Below are 20,374 nucleotides of genomic sequence, written 5' to 3'. Positions count from 1 at the left end.
CAGGTTTGATTCCTTGATTGGACAGGAGGTGTTAGGGGTGGGGAGAGAGCTGATGGTGGGGGATCCCGCACCCTCCCCCGTCAGTCTGGCCGGCTCAGTCCTCCAGTAGGCTCGGCTGTAGCTCGCAATGTGACACCAGGACGAACACGCACTCGCGCGCTCTCTCCGGCTCGCACTCCCTCGCCCGCTCTCTCACACACGCACGCACACACCCACCTCTCCCATAAACACACACACACACATGCACACCCACACCCACGCGCGCCCGCACCGCCCCACGCGCGCACACTCCCGCCCACGCCCACGCCGCGCTCCGGGGAGTCCGGTCCCGGCCAGAGCGCGAAAGGATACGGAGAAGCCACCGGCGGGGAGCGCAGCGGCACCCCGAGACGCGGTGCCCTCCCCCCGCGGCCGCCTCGGCTCGGGCTCGGCCTGGGGACCGCCGGCCGGCGATGGCCCTGGACTGCCTGCTGCTGCTGCTCCTCCTGGCATCCGCAGTGGCCGCGATGGAAGGTAACGTACCCACCGCGGAGCAAGTTGGCGGCTGTATCCCCGGGGCTTCTGTGGCTGCTATGCGTCGCCTGCATCCCGCGACCCGAGGGCCAGGTTGTTGGGGAGCATCGGCCGCGGCCGAGAGCGGGGCTGGGGCGGCACCCACCCGCGCGCCCCCGGCTGGCTCTCGGCGCCCGCAGCTGGTTCGCGGAGCCCTCTGGCTCCCGCGCCCGGGCGCACCTTAGCAGCCCCGGTCTCCCGCAGCTCGGCTCAGAGAGCACGGAGCCCGCTGCACTGCGGTGCAGGCTTCTTAGCTCCGGCGGAGACGGGCGTTGGGGAGGAAGGGGCGCCTCGGGCGGTCCGGCCCCTGGAGTACGGGCGTCAGTCTGCTCGCGTCCTATCCCGGGCACGGATGCTCTTAGGCAGCCGCGCGCCACCTCTCCTTTTCCTCCGCTCGGGATCCGCGGGCTCCAGAACTCGGCCCGGCGGGCTAGCGCTGCGCGCCGGGACCGGAGAAGCTCTGCTCCGGTACCTCGCAAGTGGCTGCCGAATGAGAGGAGCTGAGTTCATTGGCCCGACCCTCGGGGGACAGCTGGTGGTACCGGAGCCTGCGGGCTGCCTCTTTCCCGGGTCGGTCGGGCCGGGGTGAACACGTTTGTCGCCTCTTGCTCCTGAAAACAGGGGTGGGGTGGGGTGCGCGATCAGTCCTGACGAAACTCGCCCAGTATCCCTCCGGCCTGGGAAGGTAGCCGACGCGCAGCGACGCTCTCCCTGCTCCTTCAGCCTTGCCTGTGCCTCTGCCGTCGTGGCCCGGAGAGCGCGCTCCGCGGGCACAGCGCCTGGCGCAGCAGGGAGACCCGCGCTCGGCGGCGCCCGCGGATCCCTGTGGGAAATCCCTGCCCCTCTCCCGCCTCCCGCCCCCTTCCCCCGCCCCCTTCCTCGAAGCAGAGCGGCGGCCGCAGCCCCCTCCCGAAACGCAGCCGGCCTAGAGCGGAGTTTAGTGTCGGGATGGAAGCAATTCTGGGGAGGGATACGCGCCTCAGCCCCGCAGCCCCGGTGTCCGGCGTGGGTGAAACTCCACCGAGGGACTCCGCACGCAGCCCCCGGCGCCCGCGCCGCCTTCCGAGCTGGGAGCTCGCTCCGCTGGGCCGCCCAGGTCCTCGTCCAACTGCTACTGGTTGCCCAGCGGAACCTCCGCCCGGCCCCAAACCCCGTGGTTCAGCGCCCCGACCCCTCCTGAAAGTGGTGCCCTTCTCGAGGCGAAGCTGGGGCCTTGTGGCCCCGCGGCGGGGCTAAGATTACCCGGCCTGGTAGCGAAGACCACCTACCCCGCGTTCGTTCTGGTGGCGGCGCGGGGGCGCGGCGATTAATGCCTAGAAAGCTCGCTTTTGCTTTTCTGAAGGAGGCTTTTTGTCTGCCCTCCGCCCGCCGCTGCCCTCTCTGCCTGCCGGGTCTTTGTGCCGAGGGGGTTGCTCTTGGGAACGTGCAGGGCCTGGAACGTTGGGGAGCGCGATCAACACCCCGCAGAAGGGATGCTCGGATTTGACTTATTGAGAGGCACGCGCGGGAGCGGTTGAATTAGGACAAGCCAGGCGAGGCGCACCTCCACACCAGTCGGGACGACCTGGGAGAGCGGGCATTTGCAATGGGCGAGGCCACACTGCACTTCCTAACGCTGGGGCGGCGCGTCCTGCCCGCCGATCTTCGCGCCCCTTGGAGGGTCAGCGGCTCGGTCTCGGAGAGCAGATAGGTGCCTACTTGGGGAGCCTGGTCTCGGCGTTGGGTCTCCATCGTTGAAGGAGGGCACATGCATTCGAGCGAAATTGGAGAGCAAATGTGTGGGACCTCACCGGGCATCTGGCGGAGCGCGGTTGCTACCCTAGACCCCCTCTTGGCTAGCCCTCCCTATCTGCTGGGCTGGAGAGGCCCCAGGGAGGGTGCCGTGGTGCGGGCGCCCAGCCGCGCGTACCGGTCCTGTCACCCAGGTCGTCCGGAGCCCTTCCCTCCTCGCAGCTCGGAAACTTTACCGTTAGCCTGGCCAGAAGAGCCCGGCTTTCTGGGCTGAACGTCTGTCTCTCCAGTAAGGGTTAAAAGAAATGCCACGTTCAGCGGAATATTGAAGCAGCCCTGGCGTCCCTGCTCAGTGCACAGGGATAGTACACACCATTCACTCCTTCCTCTCCCCCACGAACACAGGCGGGCTCATTTTCTCCTCCTCACACGCGGAGCTGCCTTCCCGCCTACCTGGCTGGGCTGGGGCCAGCGTCATTCGGCTTGCGATGAGTGAGGAATAATTATCAGAAAAGTGGATCAATGAGCTGCCTACACAGAGAGCAGATCCCTCTTACACTGCCGTGGCCAGGCGGCGCCTCCCCTTGCTGGTTTGGCCACTTTTGTGTCTGTCTGTCTTCTTTCTCTCGTGGGTGGGTCTCTGTTGGAATTTCAGGGGGCCCTTGTCACCCAGGGCAAGCAGCTCCAAGAGCAGTCAGGTCCTCGGCCCAGGCCAGGGCAGCGACAGAGAGATAACGACAGCCGTGGGCCAGGTGGTGGGGACACTTAGCCAGAAGCAGGCGGGGCCCTAGGAGACCCTCCGCCGGGGTGGAAGCAGGGAAGGGGCTGGCTGACCTGGGGAGTGAGAGGCCCACCCTGAAGGGGACAGCCCCTTCCCTCCCCGCTTACAGCCCGCTCTGCTGTGTGGGGAGGGAGACGGCATGCATGGCAGAGGCATGGGCTTCTAAAGGCTATTTTCAGAGGGGAGCAGGCAGGCTGGGAGGCAGGGATGCTGACATACTCTGGACTTCTATACACAGAACCAGGGCTCTGTTCTCTGTCTTCAGAAAAACAACTGCCTCTTCAAGTCCATGTCTTTTCACACTGGGCCTGAGAGCTCGTTGAGAACGGGCTGCTGGTGTCTGCGGGCTGCATTCTCTGAGCTGCCCTTTGGACCATACCCTTTGTGTTGGGGTCTGGAGACCTGGGCTTCTCTTGAGGTGCTTCTCAGGTGTTGGGCTGGCCACAGACACTTCTCCCTCAGAGTGGAGTATTCCTGGGCTAAGCGTGTTGGCCCTTCTGGGAGGCAGTGCCCTGGAATCACTGGCAGCTCATAGCATCCTCCCAGCCCGAGCACCCACAGGCGTCCACGAATGACCATAGACATGCAGGTGGCCTCTGTGTTCCACGCTCGCTAACCAGAGCACTCCCGGGAGAACTGCTCTTTGATGTGGCCCAGAGTGAAATCCTGGGCTTGCCACCCTTGTACGTGCACACGTTTGATTTGGTGGTAGGGCTTAACAAATAGTGAGTTCTCGAAGGAATTGCTGATGTATGAATACATACACCCCTGAGTTACTGCACCCCTTCGTGGGGTACCCCACCTTGACATGCAAGGGCACTGAATCTCACCGTTCACAGTTTGTGACAAAAAACCCCAACCTCAGCCTGTGTGCCTACAACAGGCCACCAGGCCAGGGGGTAATTGGCAGTTTCTGCATTTTCTGTTAATATTCATTTGCTACATGTGCCTCTGTTTTGGGTATCCATGAGCATGCATGAGCCGGCAAGCGGTAGCAGGCGCCAAAGATTGAAAAAAATGTCTGGGAGAGAAAAGTAAATTTGAGAGAATTCTATCCATTAGTTGATTATATTTTCTGTGTGTTATGAAACAGTTACCACTACTCAGTGATTGTGGAGGCGCCCCGAAGCCAGTGAGTGGAATGCTGGCGAGGAAAGGTAACGCAGCCCTGGGCCATTGCTTGAGAAAAGTCTTGGCGGTGTAGACAGCTACAGATGTAGGACCCAGGCCTGAACCTTCTGGGTTGGTAAAGCAGAGCTGCCAGGAGCTGGTGATGCTCACCCATGCCAGCCTTAGAAGCTGGACAGGTAACATCTGTTATGAGGATATCCCTGTACCGGTTTAAAAATAAAGATGCTATTAAAGTCAAAGATGCATTCATATTATTAAACTAAAACAATCATCTTAGCTAATCCTCAAGACTTCTTAGAAACCCTAAGGTTCAGGAGCGTAGGGTTTCCAGTGTGGGCAAAGGGTGGAGGCAGTTTTGGAAGCCAGTCATCTCAGGTAGGGATTTTTAGGCTTTAGGCAGCCTCATGGCACCTGGGCAATTTGCTATAGAGTCCTGGACTCTTCCCACAAAAGTTCAGCAGGTCTGGATAGATCCTGAAAGTCTGCATTCTGGCCTCCCAGAAAATCCTGTTGTAGGTGCTTCCTGGAAATTCTGCCCAGGGGAATGGTTCTAAAATAGGCTGCGGGGCTTCCCTGGTGGCGCAGTGGTTGAGAGTCTGCCTGCCGATGCAGGGGACACGGGTTCGTGCCCCGGTCCAGGAAGATCCCACATGCCGCGGAGCGGCTGGGCCCGTGAGCCATGGCCGCTGAGCCTGCGCGTCCGGGGCCTGTGCTCCGCAACGGGAGAGGCCACAGCAGTGAGAGGCCCACGTACAGCAAAAAAAAAAAAAAATAGGCTGCGGTCACAAATCCTGGGCAAGTCTTGCTCCACTTTGCACTTACTGAATGGCCTGGGACCTTCATTTTTAATAAAGGGCCCCAGTGATTCAGATGCAGGCAGTCTGGCACCAGTATATTTGGGAACTGCTGATAATAGCTAACACTTAACGCTAGGTGCTTTACATAAATTAATTCACTTAAACTTTAGACAACCCTATCAGGTAGGTATTATTATTAACCCTCCTCTCCCATTTTTCAGATGAGAAGACTGAGGTACAGGGTGGTTCAGTAATTTGATAAGACCACATAACTAGTGAGGGGCTTGCACTGGGACCTAGGCAGTCAGGTTCTGGGGTTTGTGTTCTTAACCACTCCACCTCACTGCATCACTTTTGTAGGCTTTGCATGAAGAAAGGTTCAGATCCACCTGAATCCGTGGGCGGGAAGAATTCTAATGCTGATTCAACCACTGGCCGTTGGGTACTCCACTGATTACCGGGGACTCCATGTTTTCTTGGTCACGGGAGAAGGGATGAGTGAAAGTTTCGGATGATCCCAGCCCTTCAGCTGCAGCACCAGTTCCCTACCCCTTCTTTCCCACCTCCCACTCTAGTCCCGTCCCGTGCACAGGCAGGCGCAGGGCTAGGGACCTGTACCGTGGTGAGGCTTCCGATGAGAAATCTAGTAGAAAGACTGGGAGCATCTTTGTTCCTCTTCTTGCCCTGGCCACTCTCCCAAGGAAGAAATGATTGTGGACAAGGGTCCCTAAAGGAGATGGGCCTGGGCACCCTGTGCATCCTGGGGGCAGTGGAGGTAGCACACTGGATCCTTACCTGTTCCCCCCACCACCCTCTCACCAACAGTCTAGAGCACATCCCTGTACCTGGATTCTAGGAGTCCACATTCCTTGGAAGGGCTGCCTTTATGTCTCCCTCTTCTGCATTAGCCACTTAAGCAACCTGAATATTTCCATCAGATTTCCATGTCTCCAAAGGTGGTGGAGAAACAGCATTGGATGCCTGCCCTTCTGAGGAAATTACTATAATAATAAAGTAACGCCCTGGGAGAGATTCCATATTTAAAAGCACAATTTTGCGTGAGAAATTTCTCAGCCCCTTCCGTGGATTGCATTTCAGTTGCAGCAATAGTCAGGGTCCCCAGGTGTGTGTTTGTGCTCAGAAGGGGGGCATTGAGTGGCCAGGTCAGGGCCACCTGCTCCATCAAAGGCCCTCAAGCCTGACATCTGAGTCACCTCACTGGCTATTGTTGATCACTCCGCTGGGGGTTAGAGAGATGGGAACACACTGTGCAGGGAGGCCTGGAGGGTGGTGGGCTTGATTCTTCTTTGCTAATGGAACACTGCTTTCCGTCTGACCTAAGACACAGGAAGCAACCGGATGTACAGTTTGCTCTCTCCCTCCCTGTGCCCCCGTTTCCTCATTGTTGAAAGGCTAACGGAGGGGCCGTTATGATGGAGAGGGTAGCAGGGGCTTGGGGTGGGTGCAAAGCCAAGGGTAGAAGCAGTGGTAGAAGTAGGTTTGGGGCTGGCAGCTGTGGGTAAAATGCAGTCTGGGGCATGGTGACCCCCTGACTAGTTGTGGGTGAGGTGTGGATCCTCTTAGGCTGGCAGGGGTTCTGCAGCAGCCCCTCAGAGGTGAGTGAGTGTGAGCTGGGCCGACATTAAGAAGGGTCTTAGCCTGGTGCCCTCCATGAGGAGACCTTGCTCCCGGGACCTCTTGTTGGCCTGGTCCAGGCCTGCTGACCTGGTCCAGCACTGGGGCCACAGTCTTCACTGGTCTCACGCAGAATCATCCGCCAGGTGTCTCTCGGGGCAACTGGCTTTTATGTTTGCCACTAACTGTGAAAGAGAAGGTTTCACTTCCACAGCCTAGGAAGAATATCTTACCCACCTGTTCCCTCATTCCCCGGGCAGCATGGGAGCCGAAAATCGGGGGTCCTTCACTACATCATAACGACCCCCATAATGGGGTCTTCAGGATGCTCATTTGCTAGAGAGGCTGAAAAAGTGATGAAAAAGGCCGTCTCCCACTCTGCCCCCAGCAGAGGTGCTTCTGCAGGGCAGGGAAACCCCAGCGCCTGCAGAGAAACCATTAGCATCTTCTGAAGGAGGCTGCTCTGTGCCCTCATGGAAGGTTCCCAGAATTCTCTGGAGCAGATCTGGGCCAACGTGGAAACATATAGGAAATTTCCTGAGGATTACCAGGACTCATTTCTGCCCACAAGTTGCACCCGAGGCCCGGAGTCGCTCCTCTCGTCCCTCCTGTTTCCTGGCAGCAAGTGACAAAATGACTGACTGGAATTTAACCTCCCTGTTCTGCTTCTCCATCCCACCAGTGGAGGTGATAATGAGCAGAGAAATGGGCAGAGGCAGGTGGCCAGGAGGGGAGGGGCAAGTGAGGGAACAGGGGCCCCAGGCTGCAGCCTAGCACTAGCTTCTGAAGTCCCTGGGACTGATCCTGGGGCCGCTTCAGCTCGTGGGGGCCAACAGGGAGTTAGGCTTGTTCCCAGGGCCCCGATGTGTCGGGAGAAGGACTGGAGACGAGTTGTAGGGAAGGGAGGAGACTTTCCAGAAACCTTACAGTCTGGTAGCACTAGAGCCAGGACTAGACTAAGCTTCTATTGCCCATTTACCATGTGCTGATCCCATACCCTTAATATCCAAGCATCTCTTCTCCCATTTTACAGGTGAGGAAGCTGAGGCATCACTGGCACAAGAGCTAAGATTCAAACCGAAGTCTTGACAAATTGAAGTTGGACAGCTCCTCAGCCTCTGCCTCCCAGTTCAGTGCCTTTTCTATTGAACATTGCTTACTCATGAATGAAATCAGGGAGCACTTATTAAGCACCAGCTGTTTATTCACTGTTCTGCCAGGTGCTGTCAAAGGTACCAGACAATATCCTGGCCTCTGTGCCCAAGTCCCTGTGGCCAGGCTGTCCTCCTGCTCTCTGGAACTGCCCCACCTGTGCCAGTTGGAGGAGGAAGAGCTTTTTCCTTCTTAGTTTGCATTTTCCTGTTTGCACATGGCCTTTCCCATGTTGTCCCACCAGTCAGACCCCCACTGTGGTCATTAGTGGTTTTCTTTTTGCTGCCTGTCCATTTGGCTCTTGTCTTTGATATGTTGCTTAGACGGTGGTGGCTCGGCATCTGGGCCGGGCTCGTGATGGTGGCGGTGTGTGGGGAGCAGGTTGCTGTGGGCCTCCTAGAGCTCCCACCACAGGCCCGCCTTCCAGAGAGAGGGCCAGCTGCCCATGTTCTCCTTTGGGGACCGCCCTGACTTCTGCCCTGTGCACCCTGCCCTGCCTGGGGCCGTGGTACTCCCAGAGCTCTGGCAGCTCCTGTCCGTCGGGACAGGTGCAGACCCACAACATCAGGGGAGGACATGGGGGTTTAGCATCAGGTTTGAGTGTGGAAGGCACGTAGGAGGAGTGGGGAGAGAAACCCCCCAGCATCCTAGTCTCATTGGACAGTGCCCGGTCCCTCTGAGGCCGTGCCTGTGGACAGTGCTGAGCAGGAGGACCGGCAATAAGGGCAGGCAGCTTCATCAACAGGGGCGGCAGAGAAAACGCCTTATCTGTGAGCGGCAGCTGGGGCCTGCAGTTCATTGTTCTGTTGTTTTCCTCTTGTTATTTTTTCAGTATATCAAGGTGGGACCTTTGCCCTTGGCTTTCTCATTGATGCTGAGGCTTGAGCTGTGTGGTGAGCTTGGAAGGGGGAGAAAGAAGGGAGGACCCTCGCTCAGGAGGGCTGGGAAGGGAGCCCAAAGAGGGATGCTCTCAGGCCCTTTGGCAATGCATCGAAGTGGTCTGGGTGCATTGGGGATGGGGTGGAGCGCAGGTTGTAAGCTTCAGGGCAAGGAAGAGGGTCTTAGTATCAGACCATCCACGGAGTTGTGGGTGGGTCCCCAGGGGCCTGTGCTGGGCACTGGTCAGACCATACTTTGGGTGTCAGACCACACTGTGCTATTTAGGTTTACCCTGGCTGGGGCGTGTGTGAATCTCTTCCAGCACCTTCAGGACTGATGCGAGACCCTTCACAATCTGGGTCCTCCTTTTCCCTACTCTGGTCCTGCCAACAGCACCTTCTGCTGCTCCATCTTCCCCTGCTCTGCACGGGCACAGAGGCACACACGCTGCACAGGTACACACACCCCGGGCATCCCCTTTTCTTTTTCCCCATCTGTGCAGGGGCCCAACTGAGTGTTTTGCTGCCATGTGCCTCCGGGTCTGCACCTGCTTGCTCTGCCTGTGTTGTGCTTGTCACTGATCTTTCCTTGGCTAGCTCTAACTTAGTCTTTAGAATTTGCTATAGTGGTTGCCTCCTCTTGGAAGCCCTCCTCCTGGTCCCAGGCTGGACTAAGTGGCCTGCTGGTCCCTACCACAGCTGCTTCTGCCTCCCTCTGTGGGAGCACAGTCCACACTGGTCTGTAATTGCATGTTTATTTCACTGGAGACTCCACAGCTCTGTGAGCCCCTGAAGGGTGGGGCTCTGTCTTCATTGTCATGGTATCCCCAGCATGTGACATATAGGTAGCAGCAATGTGTATGTTGTATTAATGAATACAAAGAAAGAAGAGGTCAGTAGAGCACACAAAAACCTGAAATCATGTCTTCTGTGGTAGTTTAAAACATGTCTGCATATTTTTTGATATTCTTTTTATCAAAATATGAAACCTAGCTCCTCTCCATTTAAATATGGGTTGGCCTTCTGCTCACTCTGATGAATAGAACATGGCAGAAGTGATCTTGCCTAACTTTGGAGGTGAGATCAGAGAAGATCCTGCAGCTTCTTCCTGACTCTCTCTCACAAGGGATGTGAGACCTTGTGACACTGCCACCATATTGTGAGGAAGCCCAAGCAACTTGGAGAGACCACGTGGAGATATTCTAGCCACAGCCCTAGCTTAAATCCCAGCCCATTGCCAGCATCAAATGCCAGACATCTGAGTGAGTGAGTCTTCAGATGGTTGCAGCCTCCAGCTTTCCAGCCATTTCTTCTGACTCTAAGTGTGAAGAGACAGGATTTCCTCACTGAGCCCTGTCCAAATTATAGATTTGTGACAAAGTAAATCTTGTCATAGTTTAAAACCACTAGGTTTTGGATTGGTCTGTTATGTCGCAATTGATAACCAAAATATCCTAGGAGAAGTAGCAGAAGTAAAATGGTTTAGAGAAGATTAGAGAGGACTTAAGGAGAGGCTGGGGAGAGGGAAGAGAAATGGTATCTCATTCATTCAACATCTAACAAATATTTGTCAACCTCCTACTATGTGCCAGGCAGTGTGTGCAAAACAGGGAGTCATGGAAAGGGAGCCCAGCCTTTGGGAGCATCTTGGTGGCAGGACAGACAGTTATTAAGGCCACAAATAAGTAGAACATAATTTTAGGAAAGTACTATAAACGGAGTAAACAGGCTGATGTGATTGAGGGTGATGGGTGCGGGCTTGGGCAACTGAAAATGAGGGGAGAAGGTGGGGCAGGGACAACCCCTCTCTGTGAATACATGAAGGGTCATTTAGCCAAGCAGGCTTAGCTTTACTCAGCACGGGAGATGGATTTTGGCATGGTTATTAAATTCTTTCCAGACAAACTGAACCAAGCTGGGATAGGCTGCCTTGAGGGATGATACAGCCCCATCCCGGGGTATCCAAGGAGGGCTGAGCCACTCCCAGAGGTGAGAGCCCAAATTCTACAAAAGGCAAATGAGGAGTGGGAGCAGGGGGGCAGAACTGACCGCTTGGCCTGGGAGCATCAGGTTCATGAATACTCCTACAGAGCACATCTGTTGAGCATCTACATGAGAAACTTCGCACTGGAAGCTGAAAACATGAAGGTCAGAAAGACACAGCCTTTCCTTCCAGGAGCTCACCGATTAGCAGACTGGTTGGGGGGACAGAGCCATGCAAACTACAAGCTGTAACAGGATGTATGATGGCATATGCTAGCTGTGGGGTCTAACAGTTACACATCAGCTGCTAGCAGAAACCAAAGGAGAGGGTCATACTTCCAATGGGAAGGATTTGAAGCAAGAGTGTGTGTGCAAGAGAGAGAAACAGAGATAGAGACATGGGGAAAGCTCCTTGGAGGGGCGGTAGAAATTTGCCAGACAGAGATGGGAGTGGGTAGGGATGAGAAACCAAGACTGATAGTCATTCCTATTCTCTGTCTTATGAAGGTGGACTTCCGGAGCTCTCCATGAGGGGCTTTACCAATTTTATTAGCCATATCTTTGGTTGTAGGGACAGGTGTACAACTCAAGCTGGAGAAAAGCAAAGGGTAAGGAGTGATTACTGGCCCTTGTTATTCCTGGACAGTTTGGGACTTAGGTTGTGATTATATTTGGGGCACCAAGGCTGTCTTAGGACTCAGTCTCCCTTTCTTCATTCCTTAGCTTTGTGTCTGTGTCAACCCAGGTCCTGGCAGAAAACACATGGCATTCTCAAAGGGTTAATTGAGGAGAGTTTAGTGAAGAGACTTTTTCCAGAGGTATGAACAGGGTTAAGGGCACCAAAAAGTGTGGGATGCACCCAGGGTCTGGGAATAGAGGGAAACCATAGCTCCCCAAGGCCAGAAGGGGGAAGGGGAGGGACTGATGCCACCAGGACCTGGCAAGAGCTGTACTTGTAGAGAGCTCCCCGATGGGAGCTGTAGACGTAGATAGAGGAATGCAGCTGCTGCCCAAACCATGCATGGGGATGGGGGGAGGGGCATCAGATTCTCTGAACTCTTTCTCCTCCACTATTTCATCACCTGCCAGGACCTCCTGTTGGGTGAACCCAGCAAGAAGGTGGTGGACGTGGAAACCTGGTCCATGGAAGTCAGTCTCCTGAGGCTCAGAAGAGGGCAAAGAAATGGGTCTGGAGGGGCAATGGAGAATAATCAGCCCAGTCATTTACATTGACTTCATTCTCCAGCAGGCTCTCCTGCCAGATTGGTCATGTGGCCAGTGACAGCTCAAACTCACATCCTCTTGAAATTTCAGCAGAGGTGAATTCTCACTCCCAGTGGCTCCAGCAAAAGCCCTGGAAGTTTTGTCTCCATGGTTCCCTTGGGTTCTAAGCCTCTCCATGAGCCAGGCTCTGTCACCAGCATGTTGAAATGCACTCGTCGGCCAGGCTTGGGGTGCATGGCTACCCATCCCCAGAGCTGGGGGTGTGAGAGTTAGCCCAGACCCACCTGAACCACCAGGCCTGAGATGGGGGATGGCTGTCTCCCCACAGAAATGTCAGGATGCTGTTACCGGAAGAAGCGGGAGTGGGTGCTGGACAGGGCAACAGTCTTCCACACGCATTCAACCTTCCTGCATCACTGGAAGATTACAGAGGGCTAGTGTGCAGGAAAGGAAAGAACATGGACTCTGGAGGCAGAAGGAGGAGACTGCAGCTGTGATGGTCCTGGATGAACATGTGGGAAAAGCAGGGGAAAGTGAAGGTGATAGAAAAGTGAAAACCCAGGAAGGGAGACCTAGAGATGGCTGGGCAAACAGCTTCTTTCTTGAGAAGGATATTTTCTATATTCCTGAGCATCAAGATCAAACTCAAAGTGATGAACAGTAAGACAGCAGGGGTGTTTGGCTGAAGGCAAAATGATTTTAAGACTAGGGTATCTCAGCTAGACTCTGAAAAAGGGAGGGTTCCTATTTGGGACAAGATGAAAAAACAATGAGTGAGGGGCTATGCTTCTCACTGTAACTCTCTGGGTTCCAACACAGATACCACAACATCTTAACCTAACCATTGCATTTAAATTGGATGCTCAGAGGAGAGCAAGAATGAAAGAAATGCAAACTCATAGGTACAATGAGATGGCTCATTTCCTCTTATTGTCCCCCATTCTCAGTCATGGCTTAGTCTCACCAGGAATTTCCATTTTGTGTCAGCAGAATATTTAGTCAGTTTTCTGTGTACTTTTTGTCTAGGTTTTGAGACTTGTATAAAGATGGCAGGTCTTCAATGTCCTTTGCAGACTTCTTTCTTCACACCTTAGATGTCTCTTTCTCTTTTGAGAGAGAGACATCTAAAATCTGCTAGAGTTCGTCAGAGGAAGACTCCATTTGCCCTTTCAAGTTCCCTGCTCTTGGCTCCAACTTTCCTCTACTCCCAGCCAAGCAGAAAAAGTTTTTTTTTTTTTAAACACAGTAACACAATGCTGCCGCTCTGCATAAAAACCCATGGTTTTCTTTTTCCAATCAGAAGAAAGTTATTTTCCTTTCACTCACCTGACTAACTTGTTTAAAGCATCCCCTCCCCACTCTTGTCTGATATCTTGCTGCTAAGTATTTGCCAATTCATTTGCATCTCAATGGTTCCTTAGCAACTATCATACCCTCAGGATTAGGTACAAAGCTGCTCTCTGACACAGACTGCTGGGGCTACATCGCCCTCTTTTATGGTACCTGAGTTACCAAACTGAGCCCTGCCCAGACACAAGGCACACTCACTGACAACATCACACAGGTTCTGAATTACAATGCGGTTCCTCCTTACCCTATCTGAACATGCAGACTTCTAAGAAGACCCTTGTTTTTGAAATGCTCCCAATAGCCTATTGGTGCCTGCAAACTGCCCTCTGATAATATATCTTCAGGAAGAGAATCACAGATCTCAGCATTGGAGGTGAGCTCTGTCTTCAGAGGGACAGTGGATTTGGTCCATTTTATAGATCTGGCAGCTGAGGCTTAGAGAGGTGAAATGGCAAGGTGGGGCAGGTACCCTGACATGCCAAGGTAGGATGGGAGCTCAGGGCTCTGCTATTTCCTAGTGCTTGCTCCACTCACATGCTGCATCCTGATAAGAATGAGTTCCATTTGCCAACTACTGTGAACTTCAGGAATAAACTTAAAGAAAGGTTTTTTTTTTTTTTTTTTTTTAAACATAGGTATGCGACTCTTCTTCTGAGATCCTAGGAGATTTCACTTGTCACCTAACCAGAGAGAGTAATTGCCCAAATGAATATGCCAAATAGGTACATCGTCTCATTTCTCTGCTCTTGATGGTTGGTATTCTTTCCATTCTTGGGCTTGTAGCTGTGGGTAGCGCTGGAGGAGTGTGGGGAAGCCCGGTGTGTGCGTGTGTCTGTGAGTGTGTGCGCTTGTGTGTGTATTTATGCAGATGGTGAGGATAGACAGTGGCACGGAGACTGGTTAGGAAATTAGAATATTCCGCCCAGAGTAGGTGGTGCTACTTTTGTAGCAGCACCAGGCCTCCACCACCAGGGCTCACTGACATGCAACAGCTGGCAAAGGGAAGATGCTATTCAGAAAAGGACAATAAGAACAAAGCTCGTTCTACAGTAGGGCTGACCTTTGCGCCTCCCCCTTCACGTTGCTATTAAATATCCAGAAGGGACTGAAAGAACAATTATAGTATTGTCATAACGTATAAGTGCACAAAGCAAGCCTTGCGCAGGGAGGCCGGGACTCGGCTGAGCTTGACAAAGCAGGTGACTCAGCCACAGCGCTTAATTTCTTCTCACTTGGAGGTTGTTTTCATTATTTCACACCGGCGGAAAACCACCAACGTGCTGCACGTGGTTCTACCATCAGGAGCTCCGGAAGCAAAGACGTCCAGAGGAGAGGGGTGGAAATCCTTGGATTTGGACTTGGCTCCCTGTAGAAGTCCACGTGGAGTCCTGATTGTAGCCGTCCTGATGGGTGCTGGCCGCTGGGGTTCTAGTGACAGTTTGCTGAGTTGAGTTGGTTTAAAGGCTTTCATAGGATGGAGCATGAGTGACTGGGTTTGCCATGACGGGGCTTCCTGTAAAGAAGGATCACAGGGGCTCCTGTGGTCACTCCCTCCTTCACACGTCCTCCGGCTCATGACGCCACCTCACTGTGGTAAGGATGGGGACCCATTGCATAGGGAAACCATCAGGTGGGAGTTGCGCCTGTGCGCTGGGGGCTGCTCTGTGTGTCAGGCTCTCTCTGCTCTGCATCTAAACCAGTGTTTCTCAACTTTAGCCTCATTGCCCCTCACCCCAAACCCCCATCTCCCAGGAGCCTTTGTAGACATTTTTCCTGACCACCCCCTACCACACCCTATGACATGTTAATACCTGGATATACTGTACATCTCTTTATGGACTGAGGCCCTTTGGGGCCACAAACCATTGTAATACCTAAGATTTTTCGCTCCCCACCTTCCCCCAAGAATCACTGTGCACCCCTGTGCAGAAAGCATGATCTACATGAAATAAGTCAGGCAGCAAATTAGCCAGCCCTCCGCTGAGTTAGAGCACAGCTTGGCATCTTCTGTTTTCCCGTGTAAGTTTTGCTAAGAGTGGCACCGGCTGGTTGAAAGGATGTCCACCTTAGCTGGTCCAGGATGTCGCCTGCAGGCTGGTATTAACCTTTAGTTGTCACGTCCTGGGGTGGTCCGGGGAGTGGTGTCCCTTGAAGGCCTGGGGCACAAGGGTAACCAGAAGCCTTGGGAAGTGGTCATCTACCAGTCAGTGCAGAAGGATTTCAGTGTTTTAACAAGCATGGCTGTGCCAGCCCGTACTTAGTCAGTGTCAGTCCTGAGTTCCCCAGATTTGGAAATAGTTTCTTGAGTCTGGGTCCATTTTTTAAATAAGCTTTCTTGAGGTATAATTTCCATACAGTAACGTTCACCAAGTTTAAATGTACAATTCCATGAGACTTGACCAATGAATGTGGGTGTGTAGCCCCCGTACAAACACGATATAGAATGTTTTCATCACTCCCATGTCCCTTTGCTGCCACCCCCTGCCTCTATCCCTCTCCCCTTGACGTTTGGCCACCACTGACCTGATTTCTGCCTCTACAGTTTTGCCTTTTCTAGAAGTTCATACAAATGGAATCACAGAGCATGTAGTCTTTCTGTTTTGCTTCTTTCACTCAGCACAATGCATTTCAGATTCATCCATGTCGTCCCACAACTGTGGTTCCTTCCTTTTATTGCTGAGTAGTGTTCCATTGCATAGATATACATACTTGGTTTATCCATTCAACAGTTGATGGCCATTTCCTTCTAGTGTCCAGTTTTCGGCTTTCATGAATAAAGCTACTGTGAACATCATTTGAGTTATGTTTCTTCGTGAAGACACAGAACGAAAAAGAGGTTTTTCTTAGGTATTGGGTAAATACCTAAGAGTGGCGTTGCTGGATGGTACGGTTAGTGTGACTTTGTCTTTATGAGAGACCGCCGATTTGTTTTTCAAACACTTTGCGTTCCCGTCAGCTGTGTATGAGGGTCCCTGTGGCTCCACATCCTCACCAGCAATGGTTATCATCAGTCTTTTTAGTTTTAACCATTCTGAGGTGTATATAAGGGCATCCCATGGTTTTCATTTGCATTCTTTAACAGTGTTGTGCTTGTCATGTGCTTCTTAGCCATTCATACATAGTCTGATGAAATGGATGTTCAGATCTTTTGTCCATTTTTTTTTTGTGAGTGGATTGTCTGTTCTGGGTCCATTTCCACTTGTATGGTTGTTTGGAGGTAACAGGGAAACCTCACCCCCACTCCTGCCTGTCTGTTGGGGTTGCTGTGTTGTGCTGAGAAGACCGTAGGTTGGTACCTGCTGGGCCTCATTCCTGGAGGTGGGGTAGGGATGGGCCATGATCTCCTCGACAAGGATGGTTGTCAGTTATCAGGTAAGAAGTGCATCCCCAGATCGGAGCCAGAACCTTGGAAAGTGGGCTCTTGCTGTGGGAATGTGTGAGCCTCCGCAGGAAGCCATAATTCAGGTGATCCAGCGTTGTGTCACCCTGTGTTTATTTCCCATGTGTTATCCCTAAGTTCCAAGCCTGTCTCCACCATACTCCTGGGTATGAAGGGAGGGCCCGTGCCCTGCCCCGGCCCAGCATTACGGGGGGAGCTGGGCAGCAGAAATCAGGCAGAGATCCCCACGCATCCTGCTTCTCCAGGTGGTCTTATTACAGGTATCTTTTGGTTTGGGGTTTCCTTCTTAAGGAGAAAGGCGATTCCTCTTCACAGGCTGCTCTATGAAGGTTGGTCTGGCACTGCTCGGGGTGCCTGGTCTCAGGCTGGGCCCATTTGATAGGGCACCCAGGTGGCTCATCACCTTTCTCTTGCTCCAACTCCTGAGAGGTTTCCCAGCCCCACCAGTTTGTGCTGCCTTCAAGCCGTGGAGAATGACTTTGGGTCGTTTCTGAACTTTAGGTGACAGATGCAGGATTCCACAGGCTTCTCAACACCAGGGATGATGTAGGTGCTTCAACCACGTTTGCTGTTATTTGCATGATGATGATCAGTGATCATAGTAATCATGGGGGAGGTGACACATAACAAGCATGTGGAGGCCTGCCATGGTGTCATCAAGAATTGATGGGCTCAGCTGGGCCCTGCGTCACATCTCACAAGCACTTCTTGTGCCCACGAGCAAAGATGCAGCTGACTCTGCATCACTTCCAGCTCTGGACAGGGCAGGGCAGGCACCCTAGCCAGAATCCACCCTAACCCTAACCCGGACACAGAGGAGGTACTTGGTAAGTGGTGGATGCCTGGATGGATGGACTGGGTCCCTATCACACTGCACAGGGTCACTCAGGGAGAAGCTGGTGCTGGGGCCACCATGGCATAAAACCAGGGACTCATATCAAACAAAACAACAGCAGCATAGGAAACCCAGATCGAATTGTGAAGACAAGACCAACACACCTGGAGCTGGATGGAGAGACCTGACAATGGTTCAGACCAGGAGACACCATTGAAAGGACCTGTTTTATGGAGAAGCTTAGGGGTAAACTGTACCTTGAACATGTGGAGATGGAGAGTGGTGGGGCACGTGTCATGGGAGAAGTAGCAGAAGTGGAGGTATGGCAATGGGAAAGGCAAGGCAAGCACGTGGAATAGCAATACAGTCAAGTGGGTGCTCAGGGGCTCAGCCAGGTGGCCGGGGCTGTAGGAGGTCGGAGGACGGAGAGACGGAATGGCCAGGGTAGCCAGGATGGTTTCCTGAAGGAGGGGTACCTCTTGCACAAAATAGAGGGTTCTTGCTGGTAGAAGAGGCAGAACACAGGATTCTCTTCCAGCGAAGCTCGCCCTGCCTGGGCCAGAGTCATCTGGGGCGGAGGACCTGCAGAGAAGCCCGTTTCTGTGACCTGTGCCCCTCTGTCTTGGATCTCCTGGCTCCGGAAAGCCCAGGAGGTGTTCCTGTGGGGGAGGGCTCAGCATCACTGTTGCATCCTGAGTCCCAGGGTGCAGCTGACACTGCCAACATGGGGTCACCTAGAGGAAAGCAAGATGCTTTTTGCAGTGGTCTGGACCAGCTCTCACAGCTGTTTTCTCTGGTCTCACACTCGGAGTGTGGTTTGTGAGCCAGGGCCTGGGCTTTACCTGGGAGCTTGCCCAAAATGCAGAATCCCAGGCCCTGCCTTGCAATGACCGAATTCAGATCTGCCTCGATCAGGAGTCCCAGGCTCTAAAACTTTTGCATCAGGGATGTGGCCTCTTTAAACAATTTAACAAACCTTTCTTGAGCATTTTTTTAAAAAAAGGAATTGCTCCAGATTAATGAAGACCAAAGAGTCATGACAAGTAAATGTAACACATGTTCCTTTACTAGATCTTGCACTGGAAAAAAAGTTGTTCTAAAGGACAGTATTTGGACAGTTGACAATGAACACCCCAAATTAAGGGAAGGGTCTCATTAGATGAAAGTATCATCACAATGTTAAAATTGCCAAATTTAACAACTTGTGGTCAAGTAAGAGAATAACCTTGTTCTCTTAATGTATGCACCCTGTTCTCAGAGGTCTTGGGGAGGAAAAGAAGTGAACAAGTGTGTGCATATCCTATAATAAATGTATACATAATACACAAATGTATATGTATATTCTCTTATACGCTAAAGTATACTTGTAGAAAGAGAGAATAAAAAAGCAAATGTGGCAAAATGTGAAAAATTGGTGAGTCAGGGTAAGGGTATATGGTGGGTTTTTTTTGTTCTATTCACGCAACTTTCTTGTGTGATGGCTATTATTTTGAAAATAAAAAGTTTTTAAAAATGCGTCTTGTTTAAAAGTTTGATGGATATTGCAAGTTACCCTCCAAAAATGCTGAACCAATTTATATTCTCACAACACCGTGAGAGGGTTGGTGCAGCTGTTTAATGTAGCTATTTTTATTCAGCTATTTTCATGCCAGGGACTTTTATTGATGGGGTCATATATCAGTTTTAACCTGGGGATATTTTGCTTTTTCCCAATTTATTATGAATATTTCTAAAAGTAAAGAAAAATCATGGTGCAGCGAACATCCGTAGCTGACCACCCAGATTCAAGAATTGTTAATATTTTACCCTGTTTATTTATCAGTATGTATTTTTCAGGGAAGGTTGGGAATTGAGATGCAGCAAAATTCAGTAACAGCCAGAGGTAAGTGATGGAGCCAACCACCATATCCTCTGTACCTGGTGCTTTATCTCCTGTGTCCCAGATTTTCCCAAATTGCTTCCTGAACAGAAAGAATTTTTTTTTCTCTGAAGCATTTTAGGAGAGTGTTGGAGTCAGATAAGCCTGAATTGGAACTCCATCTCTGACCTTGGACTCCTTAACCTCTCTATGCCTCAGTTTATTCATCTGATAAGTGGGGATGGCACTACTTACCTCTTCAGATTGTAGTGAAAGATAAATGGGATAACCTGCTGAGCCATTATTATTGTCATTTCTTCTGAATGTCTCTTTTCATTGAGCACAGACCTCCTGGCCATCTCCTCCAGGAAGGCTGATCCCCAAGTCTTTACCCTGCCTACCAAGACCTTGTCTAGACCTTACATTGCTAGTGTGTGGTTCTGTCTTGTCTGCTCCAGTAGTCTCTGGAAAGTTGATACTCAGGCGTGTGTGCTGGGGTGACATTTGATAGCTGGACATCATGACCAGGAATTCCAGACCCTGGGCCTCCCATGTCACTAACCCCCGGCTGCGCAAGTCAGGATGAAATCCCCACAGCCGTAGCAGAGTAAGGAGAGGGCCTGTGGCCCACTGCTCCCTTTCCCACCCTGCCTCCAGATTTCTTCTCACTAGGCCAGGATTTAAGTTTGTGGGGACAGGGAAGCACAGGGCTGGGACTAGGGTCAGAGGACTGAGGCATGCAAAATTTAAGGGGGCATCCCAAAACTCAGTAACCAAGATAAATACTTTAATGGAATATTAAAGAAAAATCTTCAAACTCTAGCCTGTGGGCTGGCTGCCTGTTTTTGTAAAGAGAAAATAGAGTTTTAAAATAAAGTTTGAGGGCCTCCACCTGCCCACACGCCCCTCTGCGGCCCCAGAACTCTCCTGCACTTGCTGTCCTCAATGTGGAATATCCATCAGACCCGCGACTCTGCAGTTTGCACAGCTCTTTCATGCCCTAAAGGCCGGACGCCCTGATGCTCTTAGCACCTGTGTCCCCAGGCCCATGGCCAGTGGGGCTCATG

At 52.3% G+C, this 20,374-nt stretch overlaps 1 protein-coding gene across 2 annotated transcripts in view; it reads left to right on the top strand.

The window, feature by feature from the left end:
• Positions 1 to 452: 452 nt before the first annotated feature.
• The window catches only part of EPHB1 (EPH receptor B1), a gene marked incomplete at both ends in the record, with an annotated part of 429,185 nt that continues 409,263 nt past the window's right edge, over positions 453 to 20,374 (top strand). For both annotated transcript variants that reach the window (XM_081234446.1, XM_081234445.1), the window contains one exon: positions 453 to 513. In XM_081234446.1, the coding sequence (XP_081090572.1) occupies positions 453 to 513 (61 nt within the window). The remainder of the gene's footprint in view (positions 514 to 20,374) is intronic.

Source organism: Mesoplodon bidens (assembly GCF_964165515.1).
Source record: "Mesoplodon bidens genome assembly, chromosome: 5".
Taxonomy (NCBI): domain Eukaryota; kingdom Metazoa; phylum Chordata; class Mammalia; order Artiodactyla; family Ziphiidae; genus Mesoplodon; species Mesoplodon bidens.
The sequence above is the reverse complement of the archived record's forward strand: the minus strand, read 5'-3'. Positions and strand labels throughout refer to the sequence as shown.